This window comes from Calliphora vicina, chromosome 1 (assembly GCF_958450345.1).
Source record: "Calliphora vicina chromosome 1, idCalVici1.1, whole genome shotgun sequence".
Classification (NCBI taxonomy): Eukaryota; Metazoa; Arthropoda; class Insecta; order Diptera; family Calliphoridae; genus Calliphora; species Calliphora vicina.
In genome coordinates this window covers 51,527,246-51,554,926 of record NC_088780.1, presented here as the reverse complement: position 1 = coordinate 51,554,926, position 27,681 = coordinate 51,527,246, and the positions used below count along the sequence as shown (strand labels likewise).

General features: G+C 30.0%; 1 protein-coding gene across 2 annotated transcripts; it reads left to right on the top strand.

Annotated features, from left to right (window-relative positions):
• Window positions 1-331: 331 nt before the first annotated feature.
• On the top strand, window positions 332-25,050 carry Zmynd8 (Zinc finger MYND-type containing 8). Of its 2 annotated transcripts, none has more exons than XM_065512850.1 (9): window positions 332-909; window positions 7,078-8,536; window positions 10,378-10,547; window positions 10,639-10,720; window positions 15,346-15,523; window positions 15,601-18,398; window positions 19,415-19,867; window positions 19,955-20,248; window positions 23,581-25,050. In XM_065512850.1, exons 2-9 carry the CDS (start codon window positions 7,106-7,108, stop codon window positions 23,827-23,829), a joined length of 5,655 nt encoding a protein of 1,884 aa, XP_065368922.1. In that variant the 5' UTR covers window positions 332-909; window positions 7,078-7,105; the 3' UTR covers window positions 23,830-25,050. The 2 variants fall into 2 exon arrangements, with proteins under 2 accessions (XP_065368922.1, XP_065368928.1); XM_065512856.1 differs by lacking the exon at window positions 332-909 and adding an exon at window positions 6,848-7,006.
• Window positions 25,051-27,681: the final 2,631 nt, after the last annotated feature.

Below are 27,681 nucleotides of genomic sequence, written 5' to 3'. Positions count from 1 at the left end.
TTTATATTACCAGCATTCATTATAAAGATATGTGATCAATAAAAGAAGCTCAACAAAGCATTATTTTAATAATACCAATTTAATATATTAAGGTATGTCTAAATAATTAATTACCAGCCTAACTTCGATAAAATATTTCGAAAATCAAATAATACAAACTTTTTTTACCACTCATTAAATCACAACACCACCACAAAGTCTCCACTAATTCCTTTTCGTAGCACTGGCAACTCTGAACAAAATAGTGAGACATAAATTGAAAAGAGAGAATAAAAATGCGGTGTTAACATAAACCTGCACAAAAACAGCATCTAGTAAAACTCTTCCCCAGTAATTGCTTTGTAATAATAATAAATAAAGTTTAAACGTGAACATTAAAATATATACTTATTGTAAAAATAAACATTAATTATAAATGCATTAAATCCATACCAATTGCAAGCACTTGGAATTTAGCAAATTTACAAAAACAAACATTTGCAAAAATCCAACAAATTCGTTCGAAACGAAAACGTTGTGAAGAAGAAAATACAATAAAAAAGCGAGTGAACAAGAAGAAGAATAAAAGTCATATATAAAAAAACAGGAAATATTCAACACAAGACTGAAAAGCAGACGGCCATTGAAGACAAATAAACGTAGAAAAATGTATTGGTTCATTTTTGGTCCACAAAAGTGATTTAGACACACGCAATATACACATAAATACAATATTTTACATTTAACTAAAGTGAAAATAAAGTAAAGTGGCTAAAAGAAAGTGCAAGTACACTGGCAATATTAAGAAGATTAGGAAGAACTCTTGCACGGCTGCATCTTGTGAAGGAATTTTGAGACTTGTGTGTTTTTGGAGAGGCATTGCCCAGAATTGGTGGTAAAATTCTGCAGCCCATATGATACAATTATAAGGTATGTTTATGTTGCCATGATTTATCTATAAATTTGTGTCTAATTGAAAGAAATTTAATTGTTTTTCCTTTTATATTTGTCATAATGGTAATTCCTTTGCTCTGTTGGACTTTTCCAACAACGCCAACATGGTTACAGGGTACACTATGTACAGTGAGTAAGTGGTCGCTATATTGTCGTTGGCTACGAATTTGTTGTACACACTAGTTTTGATTGGTATTGGTGCATTTAGGTCTTCGTACATGAATCGGATTGTCAGACTGTCGTATGTTTGTTTATGTAGTCGCTAAAAATATTTTACATTTAAATTTTAACTTACAAGCTTTTGCCACTTTTTCAATTGCATAATTTTGCTGTAAAAGGATAAGTAAGGAACTTGGAAAGACTCTTTAGATACTTGATTTTCTAGAAAATCTTACCTATTTGTTAAATAATTGTTTCTTTAAAGATATCTCTAGAATCTTTTAAGTACAATTATAAAACTTTCACATGTATACAAACAAATACATATTTATTATGATCGCAATTTTTAGGTTAGATTTTGAAAATTGTTCTAGTACGATTAGCAAATAAATTTGCAATAAGCTAGTCAGTCTTTGATTCAGCAAATTCTCTCATGTTTATATTAATATACCATCTTCAAATCCCAAACTTCGCTTAATAGCAAACTGTTCTATACTATTGTTTATTGCTTTAACACCTATTATTATAAATTTATATCAAAAGAAAAAAAAAGGATATGTACCTATTATGTGACAATGCTTTCCCTACATTAAAAATATTATTTCTTGTGAAAACCTTCCTACATCATTATGGAATAAAATACATACTGAGATGAGACATAATTTTGGACAAGAAATGTGCCAGATGAAATTTCATACCAGAACCAAAAAGGTAATATAGTGTTTATTTATTCAAATAAATTATTGATTGTATTCATTTAAAAAAAAAATGGAAAATTACACTGTGATTTTTTACACTTTTACACAACAAACACAAGAATAAAAATCCAAAAAAAAGAATTTTGTTCATGTTTTTGTTGTGAAAAATTTTAAAAAAAATAATTGTGTAATTTTTCCTTTTTTTGAAATAAATATGTACCCATATTTATTATGAAGATTTAAAAGTTTATAATTCGTAAAATTTTCAACAAGCCAAAATGATTTTTTTTTTTTTTTGTTTAAAACTCTTTGTAAAATGCTTTCGATAAAGAGTTTTAAAAATAACTTTTTTGTAAAGATTTATGCATTTTTCTTTTGGTGAAATATTTTTTTTTTTTTGGAAAAAACTTATCAAAAAACAATTTTTATTGAAAAAGCATTTTTGGACGTTTTTTATTAAAAAAATATTTTTTTGTTTTATTTTTTTACAAACAATTTGTTTTTTTTTTCTTTAAAGTAATTTTTAGAAATAACTTGTTATAAAAGATTTTTTTTGTAAAAAATTAGTTTTTTAATTTTTACTAATTTGTTGAACTTTTTTGTAAAAAAAAATCTTGAAAAATCTTTTTTATCCAACAAATATTTTCACTTTTTAATTTTATGATTTGTTTTGCAAAAAAAAAATTTTAAATAAAGATAAAATAAAAATAAATTTAATAATTTACTGAGTTATTTTTTGAGGCTTTATTCCGGAGCTAAAATACAAATGACGTGGTAACAATGGTAACTTTACGTGGTAACAATAGTAATTTTAATCACCAAGTTCTAGCGTTTTTTTTGCCACTCAGATCTCACAAGCCTTAAACCAGCAAGTTTTTTCCAAAAAAATATTTCACCAAAATTTTTACAAAAAAGTTATTTTTAAAACGCATAGGTTCGTAGAGTTTAGATCTCCAGAGAAGTCTTCAGCTACACTCTTTACCACCTATACGAAAATTCTCAACAGTGGCGTCAAAGTCGATTTAGCGCAAATTACCTCCTCAGCCCATGCATAAACACGCATAAATTGCGAAGTAGAAATAAGGTTATCTAAGGGTTATCCGGCAGCACATGCGGAATTGATAAAGAAACCTTGTTGACTACCTATTTGATGATTGGTCAGGGTCATTTATGGATGGCAAACGAACTTCAGTTGCGTTGCCATAGAGCAACCACAAATTTCTGGTTGCCAATTTGGCAACAGAAATGATAGCTGCCAGTTGCCATCTGCAATATCATTTAGGTATCTGACAACGCAACTTCGGTTGCCATCCATAATCGACTCATTAGTGTGGTACGTTCGCTGAGTGATAACCAGTGGAGAATTATTCAAAGCTGTCAAAATGTTGCCTTAAGGACTATCACCCGCTGCATACAAATAAACACCATCTACACGAGGAAATGAAGGTTCTTCCAGTAAAGGAACACAACCGGTTAGAGGATACCGCATAAATGTCGTACTTGGAGGTCGCCCATAGCAAACACGGAAAAAATCTTCCGCATAAAACAAGAGTAGCACCGTGCACAGCTGAGGACGGAATGGAGCTAAAGGCTCAATGCCTACTGGTTCCACATAGAGCGTCTCAAATGTATGTCAAGCATGTGGTCAGGGTCCCCATGATATCCCTACATATTCAACAGCCCAGCCAATCCTACTTCACTTAGTCCACCGAACCGAACATACAGATTAGAAAATTGTACAGTATAAGTTGTTATAACAACAACCAAGTTCTAGTACATACAACCAATCAATCGCTACTCTGAACAGAGTAGAGTTTAGTCTAAAAAAAACTAAATGGATTTCAGAACAGGATTTCAAAAGACCTTAAGACTTGATATTTTCAATATTAGGTCTTGTTTTTTGCAATTTAATGTGAGGGAATTCATGATTTAGGGTTATATTTTGGTTTTTCCAATGTTGTGATGGTTTCTATAAACTTGTTACACATTATTACATTAATACAAAATTCTTTAAATATTTATTAGTTTTAATAAACTTTTGAAGTCTTATTAAAAATACATATTTATATGTATATAAATTCTCCAATATTTAGCCCCATTAACTCGAAGTCTGGTTATATGTTAACTTATAGTTAAACTTTAGGTTAAACATAACTAATTATACATTGTGGTAATGGGGGTCAGAATTTATATTTTATTTTTCATAACCAAGCCAAATATTTCAATTTATTTAGTTCAATACAATATTTAGTACGTACTACATTTTGGACTGAATAAAGTCATGAATTTAGAAATCCCATAAAGTATATACATTTTGGTTAGGAATTTGCTATAAAATAGTATGATTGTTGTAAGAAGTCAACAATAATCCAGAGATGTGTAACTTAATATTATATAAATCTTTTAAAGGTCTATAATAAGTTGAAGGGTTATAACGTGGTTTTGCAACTTTATTTATGAACAGGGAAACCGGAAATATTCTTTCAAAAATGTATTTGTATTTAATTTTTCCAACCAAACCAAGTCTTGGCCATATCTAAAGCACCCCCTCAATGGATTTTTTCAAATCATTTCTTTTTTTGATAATAATTGCTTTTTTGGGATGTATTTTGTATATATTTTATTAACTTATATTGTTATTGTTCAGATAATATTCATTTAGTAAAAGATAATTTTATGAAAAATTTATTTAAAATGATAAATCATATAAAAACACAAAACGCAACGGACAAAACAAAAGCACCCTCTTATAAGATGTTTAAATTGACTAAGCTACTGCATATTTGCAATTTGAGTTTACGAATGCATTCAAAAATACCTGAAAATAAAAAAGAAGGATGGCGCAGTGTGTGTATAATTTAGGTTTGTACAGTTTATTGAAAAAAAAACAATGGCAAGGAACAAGTACTCCAGTGAATTTAAAATTAAAGTTATTGAAGACTGGAAGACGGGCTTATCACGACATGAATTGAGTAAAAAATATTCAATTTGCAGACTGGTCACATATCACCGGTGTATTCTGAAGGACGTCCGCGTAAAACCACACGATATGATGATTCTGATCAACAGAGCAATACTAAAAGATCATACAGCATCAGCTAGTCAAGTAAGAACAAGTTTAAGATTATGCGTTAGCAAAGAACAATCCATAGAAGAGCAGTATATGCCGGATTATTCAGCCGACAAAAAAATACATATATATGAGCTAAGAAAAAGAAAGGTAGACGTAGTTTGCCAAAGCCCACATCGACTGGAGTGTCCAAAAATGGAAGACAGGACTGTTCTCTGACGAATCCAAATACAAAAGTTCCGATGGAATAAGGCGTGTACCAAAAGGAGAAAGACTGAATCCTAAGTATTGCAAAGAAACTATTAAACTTGGAGGAGGCAATGTAAAGGTCTGAGGTTGCTTTTCTGGTCAATGATTTGGGCCAATTCATAAAATTTATGGGCTTATAGATCGGTTCATGTACCGTGATATGTTGAAAGATGTAATGAAGAGATTCCACTTATAGGGAGCTTCTAACAGGATAACGATCCTTAGCACATGTCAAAAGTTTGTAAGACTTGGCTACAGAGCAATAAAATTCATGTTCTTCATTGGCCTGCTCAATCCTATTGAGAACTTGTGGGAGATTGCTAAAATGAAAATTAATCGTGAAAATTGCCGAAATAAGGATCGGCAATTAAATAGCCTGGGAAGGAATATCGCAAGACATCTAAAAAAAATTAATATCTTCTATGACTAAGAGATGTGCTTGTGTCATCCAAAACGAAGGAATTGCAACAAAATATTAATTAAAATTTTTTATATTATATCCATGTCTTCTTGTCCGTTTAATTTTCTACCTTAAAATATTTTTTTGATTTAAGTTACCTCTTATAGAAAGATTAACTTTAAAAGTATTTGCTTATGAATAATAAATATATTAACAAATTTTATAAGAAAAAATATACATAATATGAAAAAAGTTCACTGAGGTGGTGCTTTAATTATGGACAATATGTATATGCAAATTGTGTTTAAAAATTGTTGGTGAAAAGAATATAAAATTGGAATAATTCAAAAAAAATAAAAAATTATATGCTCTAAAAAGTCAAAATATGCCATAAATAAGCTGTTAAAATTAATAAATGCAAAAAATGCTCTTGAACGAAAAATATGCACTAACAAATCTATGCCAAAATTCTTAAAATATTCTGAAACGAATAAATAATGTATGCAAGGGTCCAAAGGATGTGCAGGAAAAACATGCATTTACATGAATCCGGTTTCTCTGTTTATGAGATTTGTTTTTTTAATAGGTACAGAGTTGATTTTATAAATTTGTTGTTCGAAAAGCGAAAAATGTATGTTCCATTTAAATCGAATGAATTTTTGTATTCAAATTTATATTCAGATAAAAATAATAATTTTGCCAACTAAAAATTTATCAAAAATCCAATTTTTTTTTACATAATTGAACAGAAATTAACTCTCCACTATTAGCAATTAATTAAAAAAGTTTTTACATTAAGCTCCCACTAAAAACAAATGAGAATTCAACAAAAATCTCCAAATACTTATTCAACAAGAGCAAGAAATACTATATACATATGTATATATTCTATCTATCAAGTCTACAATTTACGTATGCCATGTGGTAGTTTTTATTGTTGTTGGTATTAAATATAACAAACATCTAGTCAGTCAGTCACTCAGAGTAAGATTGTGTTTTGTATTGCTTGGCTCCCATTTTGCGTATTTATTTTCTATATTACTTTTTTTTTATTATTTTTTTGTTTTTATTATTTTTTCGTTCGTTTAATTTCTTTTTTTTTTTGATTATAATAATGTTGATGTATAATATGGTGATGTTGGGTTGTTGTTTGTACTCGTACTCACTTCTCTAGTTGTAGTATTAGTACTGAATACTCGTAGTGTATAGAACCAGCGTAAACACTGACAACCAACGATTCGGTCGGTATACATTATAATAATATGTACGTACTAGTACTACCTATAACATTTTCAATAACATTCTTCTTCGTACGTTCGGCATTATATTAGTTGTGGTCTCTGCATAACAAATTGCACTTACGACAGACTGAACGAGTAGAATATACAAAATAAAAGAAAATTTATGAAAAAAGTGGATTAATGTGGGCTGACATTAAAAGAAAAACAAAATACTTTCTGCCACAACTACTTACTACACGACACCTTCGGAACTTATGTAATTTAATTAATAATTAAGAAATTGAAATCATATTTTCTAATCTCACACTCTCTTCTCTTAACTTGCAGATTGTTTCATTCACTAAACATTGACAATATGGAAAACAATGATAGAACGGCCGATGAAAGTCTTGATTCAGTACCACAACCAACTTACGAAGCTTTAGAATCAGTATCTACTGATTTGAATGAGTGTGTGGACAAACAAAAAGATGACGATGATGATGATGATATGGAGAAAGAGTCTAAAGAAGATGCACAATTCGATTCAGATCATGATATGGAAAAACTGTCCAAAGAAGTGCCATCATCTTCATCGTCGTCGTCAACTTCTCAAAATCATCATAATGACAGTAATATGCTGGAATCACCTGATGAGAGCAAACATATTGAGGATGAAGACTTCTCTTTGGAATATGAAGAGGAAGAAGACATGTGCGAGGAATTTTCTCTAGGAGAACCACAATCATATGTTCAATATATTAACGCAGATAATAAAAATAATGATCCTTTAATTGTACAGGGCAATGATGGCATGATTAAAAAAATAAAAATCAGCAATACATCAAAAGTTTTACTAAATAATAAAACAGAAAGTAAAACAAAAAAATCATTAAGTAGTTCACAGCCGCGTAGTAATACTCCCATGTCCAGGGAGTATTTGGCACTACAAAGATCGGTAAATGAATCGAAGATCTTGACGGAGTTTGTTACAGAAGTTGCCAATGAGAAACCGCGCAAAGTAAGAGCCAAGGAGGCAACAAATTCTCTGACAACCTCCATTGCCGATCATTCGTATTCAGCAAACCTTAGAAAAAGCACACAATTGACTCCAGAAAAAGTCAACCCTGATGATAGTTATCACAGTAATAGTCCTTCGCAAGGGAAACGTCAGCATAGCAAACGTTTTGTAGCCCTTAAGGAAAGTGACTCGGATGTAGATGCTTCATCAAATCTACGGCCACGATCTCGCAGCAAAAGTATGCATAATAGTGAATTAAATCAGACAGGTTCACACAAAAAACTTAAAAAATGGCCCTCCGAAGAACGTATACACAAACGGACAAATATGCGTTCAGAAAACTCGGAATTTGCTCAAAAACAAATGGAATTTTTGCAACGTGTCATACATGCCTGCGAAAATCCCCCAAGTCGTTCAAGATCTCGTTCACGTTCAGACGGTAGATCAATGTCATGTGGTAGGAAAACTCCCAATTCAATTAATGAGCCTAGTTTTGCAGGAGTTACAACTGGAGCCGCCGTTGTAGTTCAACCGCCAAAATCTCATAAAAGTCGCAGTAAAGATCGTAACTCAAAGCGTAGTAAATATGAGATGAGTTCCGAAAATGATGAACAGCAACAGTTGCCGCAGCATTTGGGGGATAATGCCAATGAACAGGCCGATGATGAGTCGGTTAATGAAAGCCAGGCTTCATTAATGGGTATTAGTTCGTTGGGCGATACCATGCTGGCGGATAACGATACGGAGGAAGCACATTCAAAAACTGTTTGGCAACCAGCTCCTAAGGTAAGTTGATGAAGTCTTAAAGAAAATTGAATTGCATTAAATACTTTTATTTGACCTTTTATTTTGACTGACAGTTCTCAAATAAAAATTATTTTAGGAGACAGTATTACTTAAAGTGAAATAGAAATAACTAGAGGTCGTGAAAATGCGATTAAAGGATTCATTTTAGAAAAAGTATATTTTGTATTATTTTTGTCAAATTCAAGGTTGTGTGCATATCAAAGTATATACATGTCACGGTGTTGTATAGGGTTCTATGAAAAAAATTTTGTATTTGTAAATTTCGTTCTGCTAAGGGTGTTTGTTGAAATATCAACAATATTTTTTAGCGCCATTTTAATTGGCCAGCTGATTTGGTTCTTAGTTAGTGATGACAATTTACAATTGCTATAAAAATAGAAAGGAAACTTTATTTATTTAGAATAGGTATTTTTGTTTGTAAAATATTTGTCATAAAAATATCATAATCATAAAAATGTCATATAAATGTCATCTATCAAAACACTATAAATAGTTGATTATTGTTTGGAGTTGAGTGGAGTTTTTTTTAATTCGTACAATTTGTGTTAAGCATTATTTATATTTATAATTTATATTTTTGTTAATTAATTTTTTTGAAAAAATATTTTTATTAAGTAGAAATTTATAACCGATTATGGCCAATAAGCTAGGTTGTTGAAAAAATAATAAATAAATAAAAAAAAAAATATTTGTAGCTAACCTTTGTGAAAAAGTTGTGTAGGTTTTTTCTTGTCAAAATGGCTTGTTATAACAAGCTTTTAAGTTTAAGAAGACTTTTAATTTTGGTAAAAGCTTTTATGTTAAAAAAGTCACTACAAAGATTTTACTTAAAAAAAAAACTTTTTTGATAACCTTTCTAAAGAAAGCTTTTGTGAAAAATCTTTTTTTTTTTTGAAGAATTTTTGATGGAAAATCTTGTGTAAATAGGTTTTCTTTTTTAATTTTGAATTTTTTTACTACAGAGTTTGTCTCACAGTCGGTCAAATTCTCCCAGGATTATTTTTTTTTTAAATTCCCTTGAAATTTTTGTCGGGAGCTTTCGGAAATTTCTCTATAAGTTTACACAGAAGAATTACGATTTAAATAACCGAATTTTTGTTACTAAAATTAAAATGTTTCACCCAGAAAACAAACAAAACTATTTTCTCTTAAAAAAAAGAGATACATTTTTATTCAAACCAGGGAAATTAACTTTTCTAGTAGGACGACTTCTCACAAATTGAAATTTTAAGTTCTTAAATTAATTTTAAGGGTATTCATTAGAGAAAATAATGACAGTAATACTGATTACAATTTGTATATATACATACTGATTTGAAATAAAATGCTAATTCGAAACAAATTACGCGCACTTTTTTTTTTCCAGATTTAAACGATTTATTTGATAAATTTTAATGGTTTTTGTATGAAAATTGAATTGCAAAATTTTTCATTATTACTATAAACAGAGAATTTTAAACAAACAAGTGCTTTTTTTAAAAAAAAAACTGAATAACATTCTCAATATCAGCAATTATAACGTAAAGTCATGCCATGACAAAATGGAAATATTTTGCAAAGATAAATTTTGGAAATGTGCAATATTAACTGAAATTTCTTTTATATTTATTTGAATGTTAAGAGCATTACGGAAATAGAATACATACATTCAAATGTTAATCATTAAAACTCTTTTATTTACATAAAAATTCACAACTACTAATTAAGAAAAAAATTCTCTACCTATAATGATGATTCACACATAATATTTAAACAAATATATATTTTTTAAATCTCCTCTTCAACATTTTGCTAAATTATTTGTTTTCATTATTTTGCAGCCCGGTTATGATAGCTTTTGCTGGAAATGCCACGAAAACAAAGTGAATTTATGTTGTTGCAGATGTATACGTAGTTTTCATGCAGCCTGTGTTAAAATTAATAAATTTGACAATATCTGGCTGTGCCCTGAATGTACCACAGTTGAGAATTTATTAAATAATCCAAAAAGGTAATAATTTGTTTAAGTATAATATGACTTGCATGCATAAATGAATAATTATTTATTTTTGTTTTAAACACCCACAATTATATATTTAAAGGTCACGACGTAATGAACTATCTTTGGATTTGCTGAGTCAATTGCTTTCGTTTGCTTTAAAACGTATGCGTTACACTAAAGGGGTGAGTGTTAAAAAAAATAGAAATAAAAATATATAGAATATGAAATCTTGTCAAATATAGTAATTTATATTGAAAATCTTCTAAAATCACTGGAAATGTTGAACATTTTCTTTAAAAATACATAGGTGCATATATAAAAAAAGCAAAGTATCTGAATTTTCTTTGAAACATTCATCCACAATTTTTTTTTAATATTTTGTAAAATACTCAAATGTTTAGGAAAACATTGCCATCAAAAAAAAAAAAAAGAAATAATAATTACTTATTAAAGAAAAACTTTTTTCAAAAGAAAACGAAAACTAAACATGCCTACCTTATAAAAGATAATAAATAATTCTGTACAAATAACGTATTTGTTTGTTTGCTTAATTAGCGATTTATTTTATATATTTTATTAAATAACTCTCTCTCTCTCTAAACTCATTAGCTCTCACATTAACATTTATATTTGCCCTCTTTCTCTTTGCACACATACATAAACATTCAATTATATTATACATATACAATTACATTCATGTCAATAATTAATTTGTAATTTTAGTACAGTATACAAATAAAATTGAGGTTATGTCTGTTTTGCTTTTAATTATAATTGAACAAAGAAATATGTATTTCTTTGTATACTTTATTTTACGCATTTTATCTAGATGTTGTTTGTATGAAATATCAATTCATAAAACAATTGCGAAATAGTAAATTGGGAATTATGCAAAAGCACAATGTTTTGAGGCAGCTACATATATATATGTATGTGTGTGTTAAAATATCTTTGTTTTAATTTGAGGTTAGTTATTTAACGAAAATAATTTTGAAATAATTTTTCAAAGTTTTCTCTTTATAGGTATAAAAACATATTTAATGTCCGTGTTGTATAGAAAAACTTATTTTTTTGATGATGGAAGAAATACATCCATAAAATAATACAAGTAGGTTTCCAGGCAGCCGCGAAGTGAAGAATGAAGATCAGCTGGTCCCTTTGTGTTAATACAAGTATTGATAATGTGTTTATATTTAATAAAATATTTTTGTAGGCGCTTTTTTATAAGTTTTATTGAAAGCAGAGATTTTAATTAATTAAATTTGAGCTTAATTCAATAAAATTTTAATTCGGAATTAAAAAAGGTCAGCCATTCATTCCATAAAGCAATTTCCAAAATCTCATTATTAAGCTTCATTTAAAAGCTTTTATTTATCTAGAATTCATTCATCATTGAATTAATTCATAACCCATAGGGCTATACATGATAAATTTTTGTCATTATAAACGTCAAAATGGTTGCCAAGATAAAAAATTATCAGGTATAGTCTTCATTTATTAGTGTTATTGCTTCATTATGACAAAATTGTTAGTGCTTTTGCTCAGACAACTTTGTCTTGACAACAAACGTCGTAAATTATTATGATTAATATTTGTCAAGTATAGACAGGGTGTAATAGAATTAATTCATAACAGAGTTTAAACAAGATTTGAATGGCTCAATTTTTGTTAACGACTACTCAACGACTCCACAACCTGTCTTGTTTTAACCTTCTTTATGTTAAAATAACCAAATTCACTCAGCATAACTATTCATAATAATAAAATACATAAACATTTTAAAACTTTTTTATCTTGTATAACAAATATAAAATTATATATATGTACGTTAGAGTGTACTACCTTACAAGCAAATATAATGTATTTCTGCAAAGCAGTTACAAAAATAATTTTTTTTGCCGAATGTAGGGGTCGCCTTTTTGTATTTTTCGTTATAATTTTGGCATTTACAGTCGGATCTTAAAGTCTCGAGAAGACAAATATATTTATCTAAGGGCCATTGACCTCAAGTATCCCGTTTTACTATTTATCCACCAGATCTGTGTTCGTACACCTTAATGTACCACCCTAATGTCAGAAAATTAAAGCTCCCAAGAAATCATTAAACTTTTGCTAACGAAGTAATTCGTTAGAGTATTCAGAAATACTCTAACATTTTGGGGCTAGGAGAAATAATTGACCGATTCTAACCAAATTCAATAGGCTTCGTCCTTGTAGCAATAGAAAAGCTTGTACCAAATTTTGTAGAATTATCTTTGACAAAAAGGCACGATTTCGTTACATCATATGTAAACATCCGAAGTACATGTAGACTGTTCTGCGAATTACTTATTTTGCTAAAGTTTAATGATTTCTTGCGAGCTTCAATTTTTTATTTATTTATTTATTTATTCATTCAGTAACAGAATCCTAGCCAATAGGCCATAATCGGTTCCAATTATACTACTCACAATTTGATTATACATAAAATAATAATAAAATTAAAAGATATCAATATATAATTTGAAAATTAACTCATAGTAATGGGATCAGCAAATAACCAATTAAATTAATAGATAATAATAAAGACATTTAAACTACAAAAAACAAAACCTCACAAAATTGTAGCCAACAAAATTAAAGTGAGAATACATACTCTATATTAAATGATAAATTCAAGAATACAATTAGGTTCAGTAAAATATGGTTGAGAGAGAGAGAGAGAAAAAAAAAAAAAAAAAAACAATAAACAGAATTCGTGACTACAAGTCTAAAATTATAACAAAAAAAATAAAAAAACTCATTGTATAATAAAAATTATTGAGTTCAATTGAGAAAAAAATTCAAGAAGTACAACACTCAAAACAACCCAGGTCCATCAAGGAAAAAAAATACAACACCATTCTATACTCCTGTGTAAATGCAAAAACACAATCACAATAACAATATATTGTGGTGACGTGAATTACATCATAAACTGCCAACTACTCTACACAAAAAAATCAAAAGCTAATATGAATTAGATAAATTATCCAGCGAACAAATATCACGTTCAAAATAGATAAAATGAAAATGAGATACAACCCAAACAATAGAACTGTCAACTGAAGAACACTTATCCAGTATAGAAATTAGAAAATTATGTAAATAAGACCAATCAAGATATCAGCATACCCAAAATATCAACAATGCAATGGAGCAACTCGATCCAATTATAAACAATTATAGAGCTGAAGGCAAAATAGATAATTTCAAGTTTACCAGCTCCAAATATACAAACAATGCTCAAAACATAATCTAAAGACAGTAATACCATTATTATTATTACCAACATAAATAATAGCTTCTCACCCAAAACAGTAGAACTCCATAACATATTTACAGCATCCTCAAAGAAAAAGTCAAAAGCCACCAGCAATAATAATTAAAATCCTAAGCTCATCAAAATATCAATACCAATATTCGGTAAATCAATAATACACAAGGTCAACTAAATGTCCAACAAAGAAGTACCACAAAGAAAATTCTCATATATTTGGAGAAACAGCAGTAGTAGCAAAGATGACATTAGGGTGGTAGGAACCAAGATCTTTTGGATAAATACTAGAACGGGATACTTGAGGTCATTGGTCTTCACGAGACAAAAATATTGATATATCATACTTTAATATCCGACTATAAATGGGGGTGTACGATATTTTCTTGAGGTACGGTCTAATGTACATATTCCTAAACTCTTTAGATAGATACTAGACGTAATTGTCGAAAACCTAAGTCTGTTGCCTTAAACCTAATTCTTGCAAAAACAATATGCATGTTCACAGATTGCACAGATACGAAACAAAAAAGTAATATCGAATTGTATGGTTTTTTTACATTCTACAACCACTTTTCAATGTCTCTGGTTTGCAGAGCGAGAGAAAAAACACAATTTTCAATAGGAATTAGTGTGATATATTTTTGTCCCGCTTTCCGAACCACAACCATTTTGACATTTTCTTTTGTTTGTTTTCTATTACCATATTACTGGAACCAGCTGATTCAAATCTGTGAAATCTGTGTACATGTTTGTTTTTTTTGTTTTTTTTTTTTTATTAATTCTTCATTTACATAACCGAGCCTTAAGGGCCTTATATGGTTAATAAAAGATACTAACTGTAAATAAAACCTACAATTAAAAATATTTTCCAATGTACAACAAATCATATGTCTGATAATATTTGTTGTTTTTTTTTGTTTGTCAAAATGAAGTGTCTCGTCTCTATGTATAATTCTCTATGCTTTATACATATAAAACAAAAAATCTTCAAAATATTATTTTTTTATTTTGGAATTTATTAAATATTTAATAATTGTCCCGGAAATTCCCGGGAATGAAATACCATTTTTTATGAATTCCTCTAATTGTATTTCAAAACACATTTATTTGGTTTCCCTGAACATCATAAACATTTGAACAAAACGATCGTATAAATGGAAATGATTAGCAGAAACATACATATTCTTTCTACCTCCTATATATCAGAAAAATATTATATTGTCACATTGATGGTGGGTACACAAGATTGACTACTCTCTCTAATGAGTAACTTGTAGATTATTGTATCATGGTATTGATTTATAAAAATCAAATTTGTAACACATTCGTTTGAATATGAAACGTTCCTTTAAAAATTCAAATTTATAAAAACACCGAATCTGATAAAAAAAAATTAAATATATAAATATAAAAATTCTCAAATTTGTTTAATAAAAAATATAAACTTTACAAAAAATTAATTGTTAAAAATAATTACCATCTTTGTATATTTTTCTTAAATTTTTTTAGCACTACAACTTTGTGATGCCCTATGAAGAGTCAACAATTTATAAAAAGTATATAGTAAATCCTGTAACTTTAACAGAACTTCAGACAAAAATAGAAACAAAAGAATTTCGTTGTGCTGAAGAATTTGTTAATGAAACCAAATGGATGTTGCACAATGCCTACATATTAAGCCATCGCAGTAAGTTTAAAATAATCTACCTTATTCAAAATATTATTTATAATTAATTTTGATTTTTTTTCGTTAAATTCCTTAAGATAATACCAAAATTGTTCTGGCAGCCAAATCTATATTCAAAATAGGTCGTCAAGAGGCCAATGAAATTGAAACATGTGCAGAATGTTATTTAAATGCTAATACCAGAACTGATTGGTTTGTGGATGTGTGTTCGCAGCCACATTTATTGTTGTGGGCCAAATTAAAGGGATTTCCGTATTGGCCCGCAAAAGCCATGGGTTTGGGACAAAATTCTTTGATAAATGTACGTTTCTTTGGCGAGCATGATCGGGCGTTTGTGCCCCTAAAAGATTGTTATCTCTATTCCGAACAAGATCCCAATACGGCTACGGGAAAGAGGGCGGCCCGAGAATTGGCTGATTGTATTAAGGAAGTAGAAGAGCATGTGGCAAAGATACGAGTTAAAGTGGGAGGCTTTAAATATGCGCCATTTAAAACGCCCTATGATCCAGCAGACGAATTTAAACAATTGTCTGAAATGATGCCGGGTGTAGAGGATTTTATAAGGAAACAACAGGGCATGATAATAAAACCTCCGTTGCAATTTAAAATCTATAAAACTGCCGATAATAACTTGTCTATTGTGCAAAAAGCCTCACCTACGCCTGAATTAACCACCCTAAGCACTCATGATAGTGAAGAAAAAGAGAAGGATATTAAAGAAAAGAAAAAGAAGTCGACCAGTGAAAGCAATGATTCCAAGAAATTGGAGGATTTAACAACATTGCCTCCTAAATATGAAGTTGTATCTAAAGTTAATTCAGACGATAGCAACTCTTCCAAATTAAGTACCGTCATTTTAAAACGTAAGTCAATTAATGGTGACTGCAAGGAAACAAATGAGGATGAAACTGTGGAATTGCCTTTGCCCAAAATGACGAAATTAGAAGATCATGTTTTGGAGGAAGACATCAACAAATCGATTGCCAAACGTAAAGCAGATGCTCAGTGTATGGAAAAACCAAAAGCCAAACATGCTAAATTGGAGCCTAAAATTCCCATCATGACCATTAAGACTTCAGTGGTAAAGGACCCAAGCAGTGTTAATACAAATAAAACTAACACAAAATCTGTGGCAGAAGTAAAAGCAAATGATGCGGAAAACAGCAAACAGTTAACGGTGTTGCAAGAAACTGAAACAACTAGTGCTACACAAAAAGTCATGGAAAGTTTAGTGAAGCATAAACAGGGGGTAACTATAAAGAAAATTTCTAAAGATTTACAAAATTCTACGAGTCCAGATCAAAGCTCTTTGAATAATTCTAAGGAATCAGAAAAAGAAAGTCCTAATGATAAAACAGTGGACAAACAAAAAACCGAAGAGGAAAAGGCACGAGAAAATCAAAAAGTTAATAATATTTTAAAAGGTTTAGTACCATTTGTGGAAGTTAAAAAAGAAGTTCTCTCAGACAATGAGGAAGAAACCGAAAAACAACAACTTGAGAAACCGGTTGGCAAGGAAACTCAAACAGAAAACACTATCACCACTAATAAAGACAACTTACAAAAGTCACAAGAATCTAAAGAGAATAACACACATGAACAAATTAATAGCAATAAAACTGAAGGCAAACCTGCAGAAAAACCAATAGAGAAAGAAGGTTCAAATGCGCCAATAACACAGGTTAAAGAAGAGGTCTTATCTGATAATGAAGAGGCCAATTTAAATTCAAATCCTAATACTAACCAAACCACACTAGTAACTAAAATTAATTTAAGTGGTGGCAGTAGCAATCTTGAAAAACAAACTGCAACGGCTAGTACGAGTGAAATACGTGTTGTAGGAGATACAACGATACAAAAATTGTCAAAAAATCAATACTATGCTTATAGCACTAATTCCGGTGCTGCTAATAACAGTGGCAGCATTAGTACAAACAACAATACTAAACGTTCCACTTTAAAAGGTGTTCCATATGGTCCTCTACCAGCTTCAGCATTTCCAAAATCCCTAATATCAAAACCATTCATTCAATCAGATATTTCCTTACAGCCAAGAGCAAAGAAATCTTTTGCACAACATTCTCCCCCCATAGAGAAACTTCGACCCAGCACTATTCAAAATGCAGCCCCACAAATGCCCACACAATCCCTCGCACAACATTTGGATCAAAAGAGAACAATGTCGAAAAATACCATGGTAACCATACCGGTAGATGTGGCCACAAATCGTGCCTCCACATCTGCTGGCACCATAATCATTGGTAGCATACCTGTACCCCCCTTAACAGCAGTGTCCAAGACGGTGCAATCTGCGGTGGCGCAAACCTCCACGGCACGCAGTTCTCCTGCCACTATAACTGTTTCGGGAACATCAGGCAGCCTAACAACACCCTCCATAATGGCACAGGCTAAAACATCTATAACAACAGTATCAACCACATCATCTACCACAATCAGAAATTCTCCTATAACCGTTACATCCGCATCTCTATTGGCACCGCTAACCTCAATAGCATCATTATCCTCCACACCGGTATCATCCACACAGAATCCTTTAACTATGACCACACCACCTCCACTGGCAGGTTTATCCAACAGCAGTTTGAATGCTACACCACAAACAAATGGTGTTAATGATGCAAATAATACAGCAACGATTTCCACTTCACCAGCAACTCAACAGCCCTCTGCGGATACACATCTTTTAGGTGGTCTTGTCACGCCCACGTTAGCCTCAGCCATTACTGATGTTATCTGTAGGGGTCCACCGAAATTAGCCGCACGCCCCACTGGTCCCTTTCAGTCAGAAGGTTATCCTATGTTTCCATCGCAGGCTGGACCTGTGTGCAAACGTTTGGTAGAAAATGTCCATAAGGTAAGTGTTTAGAAAAATTAAAAAAAAAAAAATTACAAAATTTGCGAAAAAAGTCGCGCTAAAAAATATTTTTGCCGATTTTGACCCATTGTCGGTCCGAATTCCTATGGCGTTATATAAGTCGTTGGGAAGGTATTTGAAATGTCTATCATTAGATATCAATATTATGTATGTTAATGACTTATTAATTCAGATATAGATCAAAAATAGTCCTGGTTTTTGGCTTTTATATCAGCCATTTGTGGACTGATATTCCCGAATTTAAATGTAAGTTATGTTGGGGCTATAGACATATATTTACAGAGTGCTAGATTTAAAAGTTTTTTTTTTTAAAATTAATTCCGATCGACTTAGAATCACTTTCTGAGTCGATTAAACGATGTCCGTCTGGCTGGCTGGATGGTTGGCTGGTTGTCCATGTAAACCTTGTGCGCAGAGTACAGGTCGTAATTTTGAAGATATTTCGATAAAATTTAGTACATATAATTTTTTCGGCCCAAGGACGAAGCCTATTGAAACTGGCTGAAATCGGTCCATTATTTCACCTAGCCCCCATACAAATGTCCTCTCGAAATTGGACTTTATCGGTCATAAATCTTTAATTTATATATGTATCTACACAAATTTCGCCCCAAATAAGTTTTATATACAAAATTCATGTCACCAAATTTTGTTACGATCGGTCCCTAATTAGTCATAGCTCCCATATAGACCCGCTTCCGAAAATCACTTTAAAGTGCTTAAAACACTTAAAATTGTTGGTATATACACAAAATTCAACATAAAAAACTTTCATATAGACATAAATCACACGCCCTAATTTTATGGTGATCGGTCCATAATTGGTCATAGCTCCCATATAAGGCCCACTTCCCAGAAAGCGTTAAATTATCAATAAAAATAATTTTCATTGCAGAATTAGATTTTAAAATTGTTTTTTTAACTTTTAACAAAACAAAAATTACTGTATATTTTGAAAATTCGTTAAAAAAATTCCAATTTGTTAACATTTCCAGCTAACGGATTTCTTTATTTCGGTTGTGGAAGATACTATGGGCGAAATGGCCCAAGGTGAGGAACCAGGTCTTCAAGCAAAAATTACTCTGCTCACAATGGAATTGGAACGTAGTAAACAAGCGTATGAACAGGAGATTGCCGAACTGAAACGTACCTCGGATCTCATGTTGTGCGAAATGCGTAAAAGTATGGAGAACGAGAAGACCCGTTTAGCCATTGAAATACGCAAACAATGTGAAATGGAACGTTTACGTTCGGTTGAGGAGACAAAACGTAAACAATGGTGTGCAAATTGTTTTAGGGAAGCAAATTTCTACTGTTGTTGGAACACCTCGTACTGTGATTATCCTTGCCAGCAGTTGCATTGGTCCCGGCATTCAAACACTTGTGCACAAACACGAGTCGGTCTAAATGAAAGTACAGGCGCCCCAACAACTAACACATCAACAGAGGTAAGACATTATTACATAAATATACACAGGTGTATACAATAATCATCTTTACATTCTATTAAATTTGCTCATTTTATTTTATTTTAGCGTCATCATAACACTAAATCGAATAGCACCATCACATTGAGTTCATCGGCTAATTTTAATAAATCATCGCCTGTTAGTCAAAAGAAAGAGAAGGGTGCCGCAAAGAATTCGTCAAATCACATGATGTCATCAACAATATCAACCGTTACACCAGCCTCAGCGTCACGTACGAATACCGAAGTATTAAAACTACCAACGAATACATATTTGAGACCGGTAACCAGCAACCTAAATAATCAAACATTGCGTTGCAACACAACATACAGTATACCCGTACAACGTTTTAATGCACCGGTAAGTTTTTATGCCAAAGATAAAAACTTTCATAGATTGAAAATATTACAACATAACAACAAATCATTGAACTGATAACTGAAACGAAGAATTACAAACAAGTAAACAAACTGATTATACTTAATTTAAAATATAGTACTCTTTTCAGACTAGAAACACCAGTGATGGTTTCTTAATAATTTTAAGTCGTTTATGTTTTGAATAATGACGTTCATTGTTGCTGAGCTGATTTAAAATGAATTTTTTTCCTTGATTCCGCCTAGTACCGTTATATTTTTATATTTTGTGCAGTAGTAGAGGAATTACATCAAGTTATAAATTATTTCGGCATTGAGTACTAACTACACTACTAAATAGAACATACTCAATCAATACTTCAAAAAAAGTAAAAAAGAGATTTTGGAAAACAATCGATCATTTGTTATGAAAATGTTAAATTAATTCAAGTCTTAAAATTTATTAATTTAAGCCTTCAAATTTTTCAAAATCAAAGAGTGCTGTACATTAAATTACATACATTTTTTTCCCAAAAAATTTTCTCTTGTGCATCCTGGAAAAAATATAAATTTTATGGCTGAAATGAAAATTGTTGGTCAAAAAAAAAATTATAAAGTTTTTCAAATGCGAACTTTAAGAAATTTATATAGATAATTCTGCATAGATTTCAATTTCGTTATAATAAAATGTGAAATATTAACAAGAAATTGTTTCTTCAGAGCCGATGTATGCGGGTTAATATTTGCATAAATTTGCTGAATACATTTTATACCTAAAATGTTCTTTAAAATAAAATTCTTAATAAATGCAAAATTAACCATAGGCTATCTTTTGTTATGTCTTATTTCTGACTTTCTGGTTGAATTTTCCGTTTTGGTGTATTCAGGGACTTATAGTAAAATTTTACGGATAATATTTTTGAGGAACATGTTAACCCTTTAAATCCCCGTTTTATTTGTGGTTTTTGCACTTTTTTAAAAGAAGGACAAAAGGAGGATTTAGAGGGTTAACATATTCTACAAAAATATTCTCCGTAACATTTTACATAACTTTGCTGAACACATTTTATAACTAAAATGTAAAGATCACATGGTTTCTTATGACGATTAACAATAAGAATGAAATTCAGATGTAAACTTTTAAAACACCGATACACGTGTCTTTTTTTTTTGTCTCCTCTATCAAAATTTGTTGGTCGGACCATTTAATTTTGGAAAAAATTTGATTTTGTTGTATAGTGTTATAGGTTATAAATTATAACTGAAATGAATGCATGTGGTCAATGCAAACTTCGAGAAATCGTAACGTGGTAATGACGCCAAACATTAACCAATATCGAAGGCAGCGAAAAAAGGACCTTCTGATTTCCCTTAAGCGATAAGTTCTTTCTCTATCCAGAGCTGAATTACAAATCCAACGAAGGAAAATCTAGAAATTGTTCAAAAAAAAGTAATCAGTTGTTTTCTTGATTGTAAATTGCAGCACCAACTTGAAAGAGAAATTGAAAGCAAGTTCGTTTCAATTTTTAAAAGTGTGGCCTTTATTCTGCACTTGTTTGTGTTCTTTTCTGATAAAATGTAGTTTTGTAAGCGTATAACGTCTTCTTTTCAAATAATGTTGCCCTCAATTTTATCAAAGGGTTAGAAAGTCAGCACTGTTGAAACGGATGTTCTTGATATGTTTTTGAAAAAAAAATATATTTTTTGAGTTCTTTTGTGTTAATGATAGAAGGTGTTAAAATAGAAACAAAATATATTGTTTTAAAATATTTAGAAGGTGCATAAAACAAAATTGCATAAATGTCAATGATTTTGTTCTTTTGAAAACGCTTTTATGGAAAAAAATTGTTAGTGAAAATCGTCACCTAAGATGCAAAATAACATAACATCATTTCAAAAATGTTTAAAGGGATGGGCAAAAAAACTTTTAAAAAATTAAAAGTATCTATGATTTAAACCAGAGATCGAAAATAACTCGTCCATATACCAAAAAACCCAAATTGTGATTTATATTTTTGTGATAAAAATAAATCACTGAAATATAACTGAAAAATAACAGTTATAAAATGATTTTTATTTAAATGGTTTGGTATGACCTTTATTCGTTTTTGTGGTTTTTTTTAATGGTTTGGTGTGAGATAAACAATTCATTTGTTCTTGTTCTTAATAACTGTTACTTTATCTTTTATTTACATACAATAACATATTGTTAGTAATTTTTAACAAATTATGGAAATAATATAGGGTTCCTAATTTCCCGGACTTTATTCTTTCCTGTGAGGAAATTAAAAGGACGTTTCATTCCCGGGAATTCCCGGGTTATAATTTTACCAGGGTTTTAAAAGAAGTATAAAATAACTGTATTTGGTTGTTGGTACAGCCTTTATAAGGGGTTGTGATTTAATAGTGGCATTTGATCGGTATTGCCGCAGTCGTAGTTTTAATCAGTATAAAATCAATAAATTCATTGTTTAATTAAAAAACTTAAGAATTTCGACCATGTTGTATCTACAAAACATGCGTAGTTAGAGAAATTTTTCAAATCTGATTGTAGATAAACAAATTTGAGCCACTATTATTGTTATTATTTCTCTAAATATGAATAATGATCATTGAATATCCCTAAAAGATGTAATGTTAGTCATCTTAATAATTCGTTTAAGAGCATAAACTTTTGATTCATTCTTAATAACCAAATTTTTCTGCTGTGGCTTTAGTTGAGTTAAAAAATTCGGTTATTTCAATAATAATACTTCTTAGCAACAAATTTGGCTATCGAAACGTATCTGAATATAGTAACTTTTAGAAGAAAACTTATGAAGAAAGGAACCCTAAAATAATATGATAAGTATGAAGTAATGAAGTCTGAGTAACAGAAATGAGAATTTTTTTTTAAATTGTTATAAATCTTTTGATAAATTTTATATATTTAAGCGTTGATTTGCATCAAATGCATTTTTTCGATTTATTTTTCATGTTCGCAAATAAAAGTCACATGCTAACCTTTACGAAAAAAATAAATTATAAATCACTCATCCAGATTATTTGTGTTTGTTTCTTTCTGTTTCTCTCAACTCTAAACCTAAAATGTTCTCCAATAAATCACTCTCTCAGTGATCTATCACAAAAAATTATTTTTAAATGGCTGCGAATGAGAATTTACCATTGAAATGAAAGTGAACCCGTTATTTTCGGTCTCTGGTATAAACTTTTTTTCATTAAATAGACAAACACATTGCCAAATTAAAATTTAGATTATTTTTTATTATTTATATATTTTATTAAAAGATTTTTTTTATACATAAATTTATTTGACAAAAACTGTTTTATTTCCAGACCACCAATAGTCCACAAACATATACGATTGTGCAACAAGGCAATAATAGTTGGGTGATGAGCAGTACTCACAATAGCAACAACAACAGCGGCAGTAGTAGTGGCAATAGTTCTGCAACAAATTCATCAACAATAGCAGCACCCATTGCTAGTGTACCGCAAGTGCCGGGACAGGCACGTTCCACTGGCACCAGCATGGGTTCAATTTTAACAAATAAATCACAAAAACCACAAATACGTTATCATTAAAACTACATCTTACATCTTCTGTAATATAATTGCCAACACACACCTTACATTCATACATCTAACGTCCATATAACAGCAACTAAATATTGCCTAAATTATTGCAGAATAAATATATGAGAAACTTAAAACAAATTGTGATATAAATTCGATTGATGGCTGAGTGCATTCAATTTCAAAGTGTTGACTTCACTGTAAATGATTCATTAGATACTACTTATATTATTATATTAAATACAAAATATTATTATGTATGTTAATACAAATATTAAACACAACATGATTTAGAATATAATCTTAAAGAGAAAAAAAAACATGCAACGATATTTCATTGAAAATACACTGCATTTTTTTGTACATATATAATTTATAATATTTAATTAAGTAATTAGTTTCATAATTTTATTGTTATTATTTAATAATTAACTACTACTATTTTTTTTATTTAAATTAACGTTCGAAAGGAAAAAAACAACACAACAGCTTCTTTTTATAAAACAAAAGGATTTAAAAGGACAAAGTAGGACCTTTGAATCACATAAACCCAACTGGTTCACCAGCAAGACGTGTAAAAGTTTTGAGAGCAAAAATTAACACCAAATCTACGGCGACGGCATTTTGTAGTTTTCTTTTTTTCTCTTATACTTGTTATTGTGAATTTACACATATGATTAATGTTATTATGAATTTAGTCATATGTTCTTTGTTTAGAATTTTTTTTTTATAAAGTGTGGCAATATTATTGACAGCATGAAATACATTTTAGTTTACTTCACAGCCGTTATTTCAGATTTGTATGAAATTGTCTTGAACAAATTAAACTTTCACACTTATGCATCTAGAAAATGTGTAAATTGTTTTATAAAGACTCAAACACATTTTTGTTTCTGTTTTGTTTTATAAAAAACAAGTTGTTTTTATTCATAAAGTTGAAAATCATAAACGTTCCATTATCTATTTATAACGTTGTACATATTATAAATATACATACATGTATTCTTTTTTTAATTTCTTGTTCAAAAATTTAAATTCACCTGTACTCATCTATTAATATCTAATGTATTTTATTTAAGCTAGAACTGTTATATATAAGCTTTTATTAAAAAATAATTAAATTAAACATAAAATTCAAAAAGGAAAATAATCTACAGTACCTTAACATCAAGGTATTGTTATCAGCAGCAAGAATAAATGAAATGAATTCAAAATATTTATATAAAAAAATTTTTTTCTTGAAATGATAATGTGTAGTTCATTTATGATGATTATTAGAATGATGTCATGAAAAATAGATATTTATCTACATCTTAAACAGAAGAGTGTTCTATTGAGGGAACAGTTTTACTGCATGTCTCCTTTTATATGTTTCGGTAATGGGAAAATATCCAATCCAAAAACCAATGGGAAACAATTTCGAACGCAAAACTTCACTTTTGCTTTAATATAAAAAACGCTGTTAAAAATAAAATAAGAAACACAGAATTATTTATTATTTTTGTAATTAATAAATTACACGGAATCTGAAGAACCTAAAACGAAATCGATCGGAATTGTAACTACGGAATTAAAACCATCCCGAACAAAATGCGTGACATGCCTGATAATTTTCTATACATTTTATTCGATATCGAATAAGAGAATCCCAAAAATAAAAAAAACTCGAACGTTCGAATAAGTAATTATCCCCCAGACTCAATTTAATACCTCAATCTTTGAGCACTCATATTTTGAACAGAAGTTGATATTTTGTAAAAAAAAAACATAGAGAATACCAGGGTTTAATATTCAGCACCAAAATAAATAGTCTCATGTAACGACTGAACTGAAAAAAGTTTAAGTCTTCAATTTCAACAATTTGCTTACTGAAAACAGTTGACTGTGCACACAAATTACAACAGCAAGCAGCAATCGACTTTGTTTTTTTCCAGCAGCCAAACGAATCAGCAGTCGCCATGTTTCAGTTTTCAACTCTACCGAACTGAGTAAACGACTTCAGCAGCAAAAACATTTCTGTGTGTGCTGCTTACGCATTGTCAGTTTCGAGTTTTGTTTTTCGTACTACGCAGCGTAACTAAAACTGCTAGCTCGACTGAATAGTACGACTGGCTAGTTTGGCTGGTTGTTTAAAATGTGTGTACAACAACACACACTTTATGAAGTTGAATCGTATGATTTTTTGGTTTTTGTGTTTACATATCACAGAGGAAATTTAAATGGCGCATATTCAGAAATCATAACTAAAGTCGGAACTAGTAAAACAGAAACTAAAAAATAGTTCATAGATAGTTGTAGATCTTATTCACAATTCATAACTAGCTTAGTTACTGCTTTGACATATAGAGAAAACAAAATATCGATAATATTTTGATCGATATATACTGTAATTAATTAAAAGGCTTATAAAGCTATTAAGAGACTATTTTTGTTCTCTAAAAGTACATACAAAATTTATAGTTACAGTTTGTATATAAATCAATTAAAATAAGGGTATGTAGAATGAAATTTTTCAATAGAATGTTGTTGACAAAAAAAAAGGGACTTAAATAGGTACTTAAAAAAGTTAACACTTGGTGATCGTTTTTGAATATGCGCCAATGTTATTATTGTTAATAGAAATAAATAGGATATTCTTATATTTATTATACCTTAATTAAAAATACTTCTTATTAAAAAATAAATTTAATAAAATTATTAATTTTGAAAGTTTACTATGTTGAATTTTGTGAGTATACCAACATTTTTAAGCACGTTAAAGTGATTTTCGGAAACGGATCTATATGGGAGCTATGACTAATTATGGACCGATCGTAACAAAATTTGGTGACATAAATTTTGTATATATAAAACTTATTTGGAGCGCAATTAGTGGAGATGGGCTATTCCACCATACTGGTATCTATGTACCAAATATGTAAATGATATTTAAGTTTACAATGAAAATAAAGCATTTCATTATACCCTACACCGCCATAATGGGGAGGGTATAATGCGTTTGTGCAGATGTTTGTAATGCCAAAAAATATTAGTCTAACACCCAACTTAAAGTATACCGATCGACTTAGAATCACTTTCTGAGTCGATTAAACGATGTCCATCCGTCTGGTTGGCTGGTTGGCTGTCTATGTAAACCTTGTGCGCAGAGTACAGGTCGAAATTTTGAAGATATTTCGATCAAATTTGGTGCATATTATTTTTTCGGCTCAAGGACCAAGCCTATTGAAACTGGCTGAAATCGGTCCATTATTTCACCTAGCCCCCATACAAATGTCCTTCCGAAATTGGACTTTATCGGTCATAAATGTTTAATTTATAAATGTATCTCCACAAGTTAAGCTCCAAATAAGTTTTATATATACAAAATTCATGTCACCAAATTTTGTTACGATCGGTCAATAATTAGTCATAGCTCCCATATAGACCCGCTTCCGAAAATCACTTTAATGTGCATAAATCGCTTAAAAATTTTGGTATACTCACAAAATTCAACATGGTAAACTTTCATATAGTTTATACTCATGGTGATCGGTCCATAATTGGTCATAGCCCCAATATAAGGTCCACTTCCGAAAATCACCCAAAAATATAAATTATTGAAATTTTAAAAGAAAAATGTTGTTGCTCTTTAACTTAGTGTAGGGTATTATTTTCGGTCAAGCCCGACCATACTTTCTTACTTGTTTTATTAATAAATATATTCCAAAAATCATTAAGCAAATAATCATTATCAATATAAAATATTATAAAAAAATATCAGTAATTTTTTATACTAAATTTATTAATTAATAATTTTATTAAATTTATTTTTTTAATAGGAAGTATTTTTAGTTAAGATATAATAAATATAAGAATTTCCTA

What these genes read in the sequence shown, in the direction of transcription:
- Zmynd8 (XM_065512850.1), top strand. Translation starts at nt 7,106, where the DNA reads ATGGAAAACAATGATAGAACGGCCGATGAAAGTCTTGATTCAGTACCA. An exon ending in TTATTAAATAATCCAAAAAG is followed by an intron (nt 10,548 to 10,638) that starts GTAATAATTTGT and finishes ATATATTTAAAG; the next exon opens with GTCACGACGTAATGAACTAT. An exon ending in GTATGCGTTACACTAAAGGG is followed by an intron (nt 10,721 to 15,345) that starts GTGAGTGTTAAA and finishes AAATTTTTTTAG; the next exon opens with CACTACAACTTTGTGATGCC.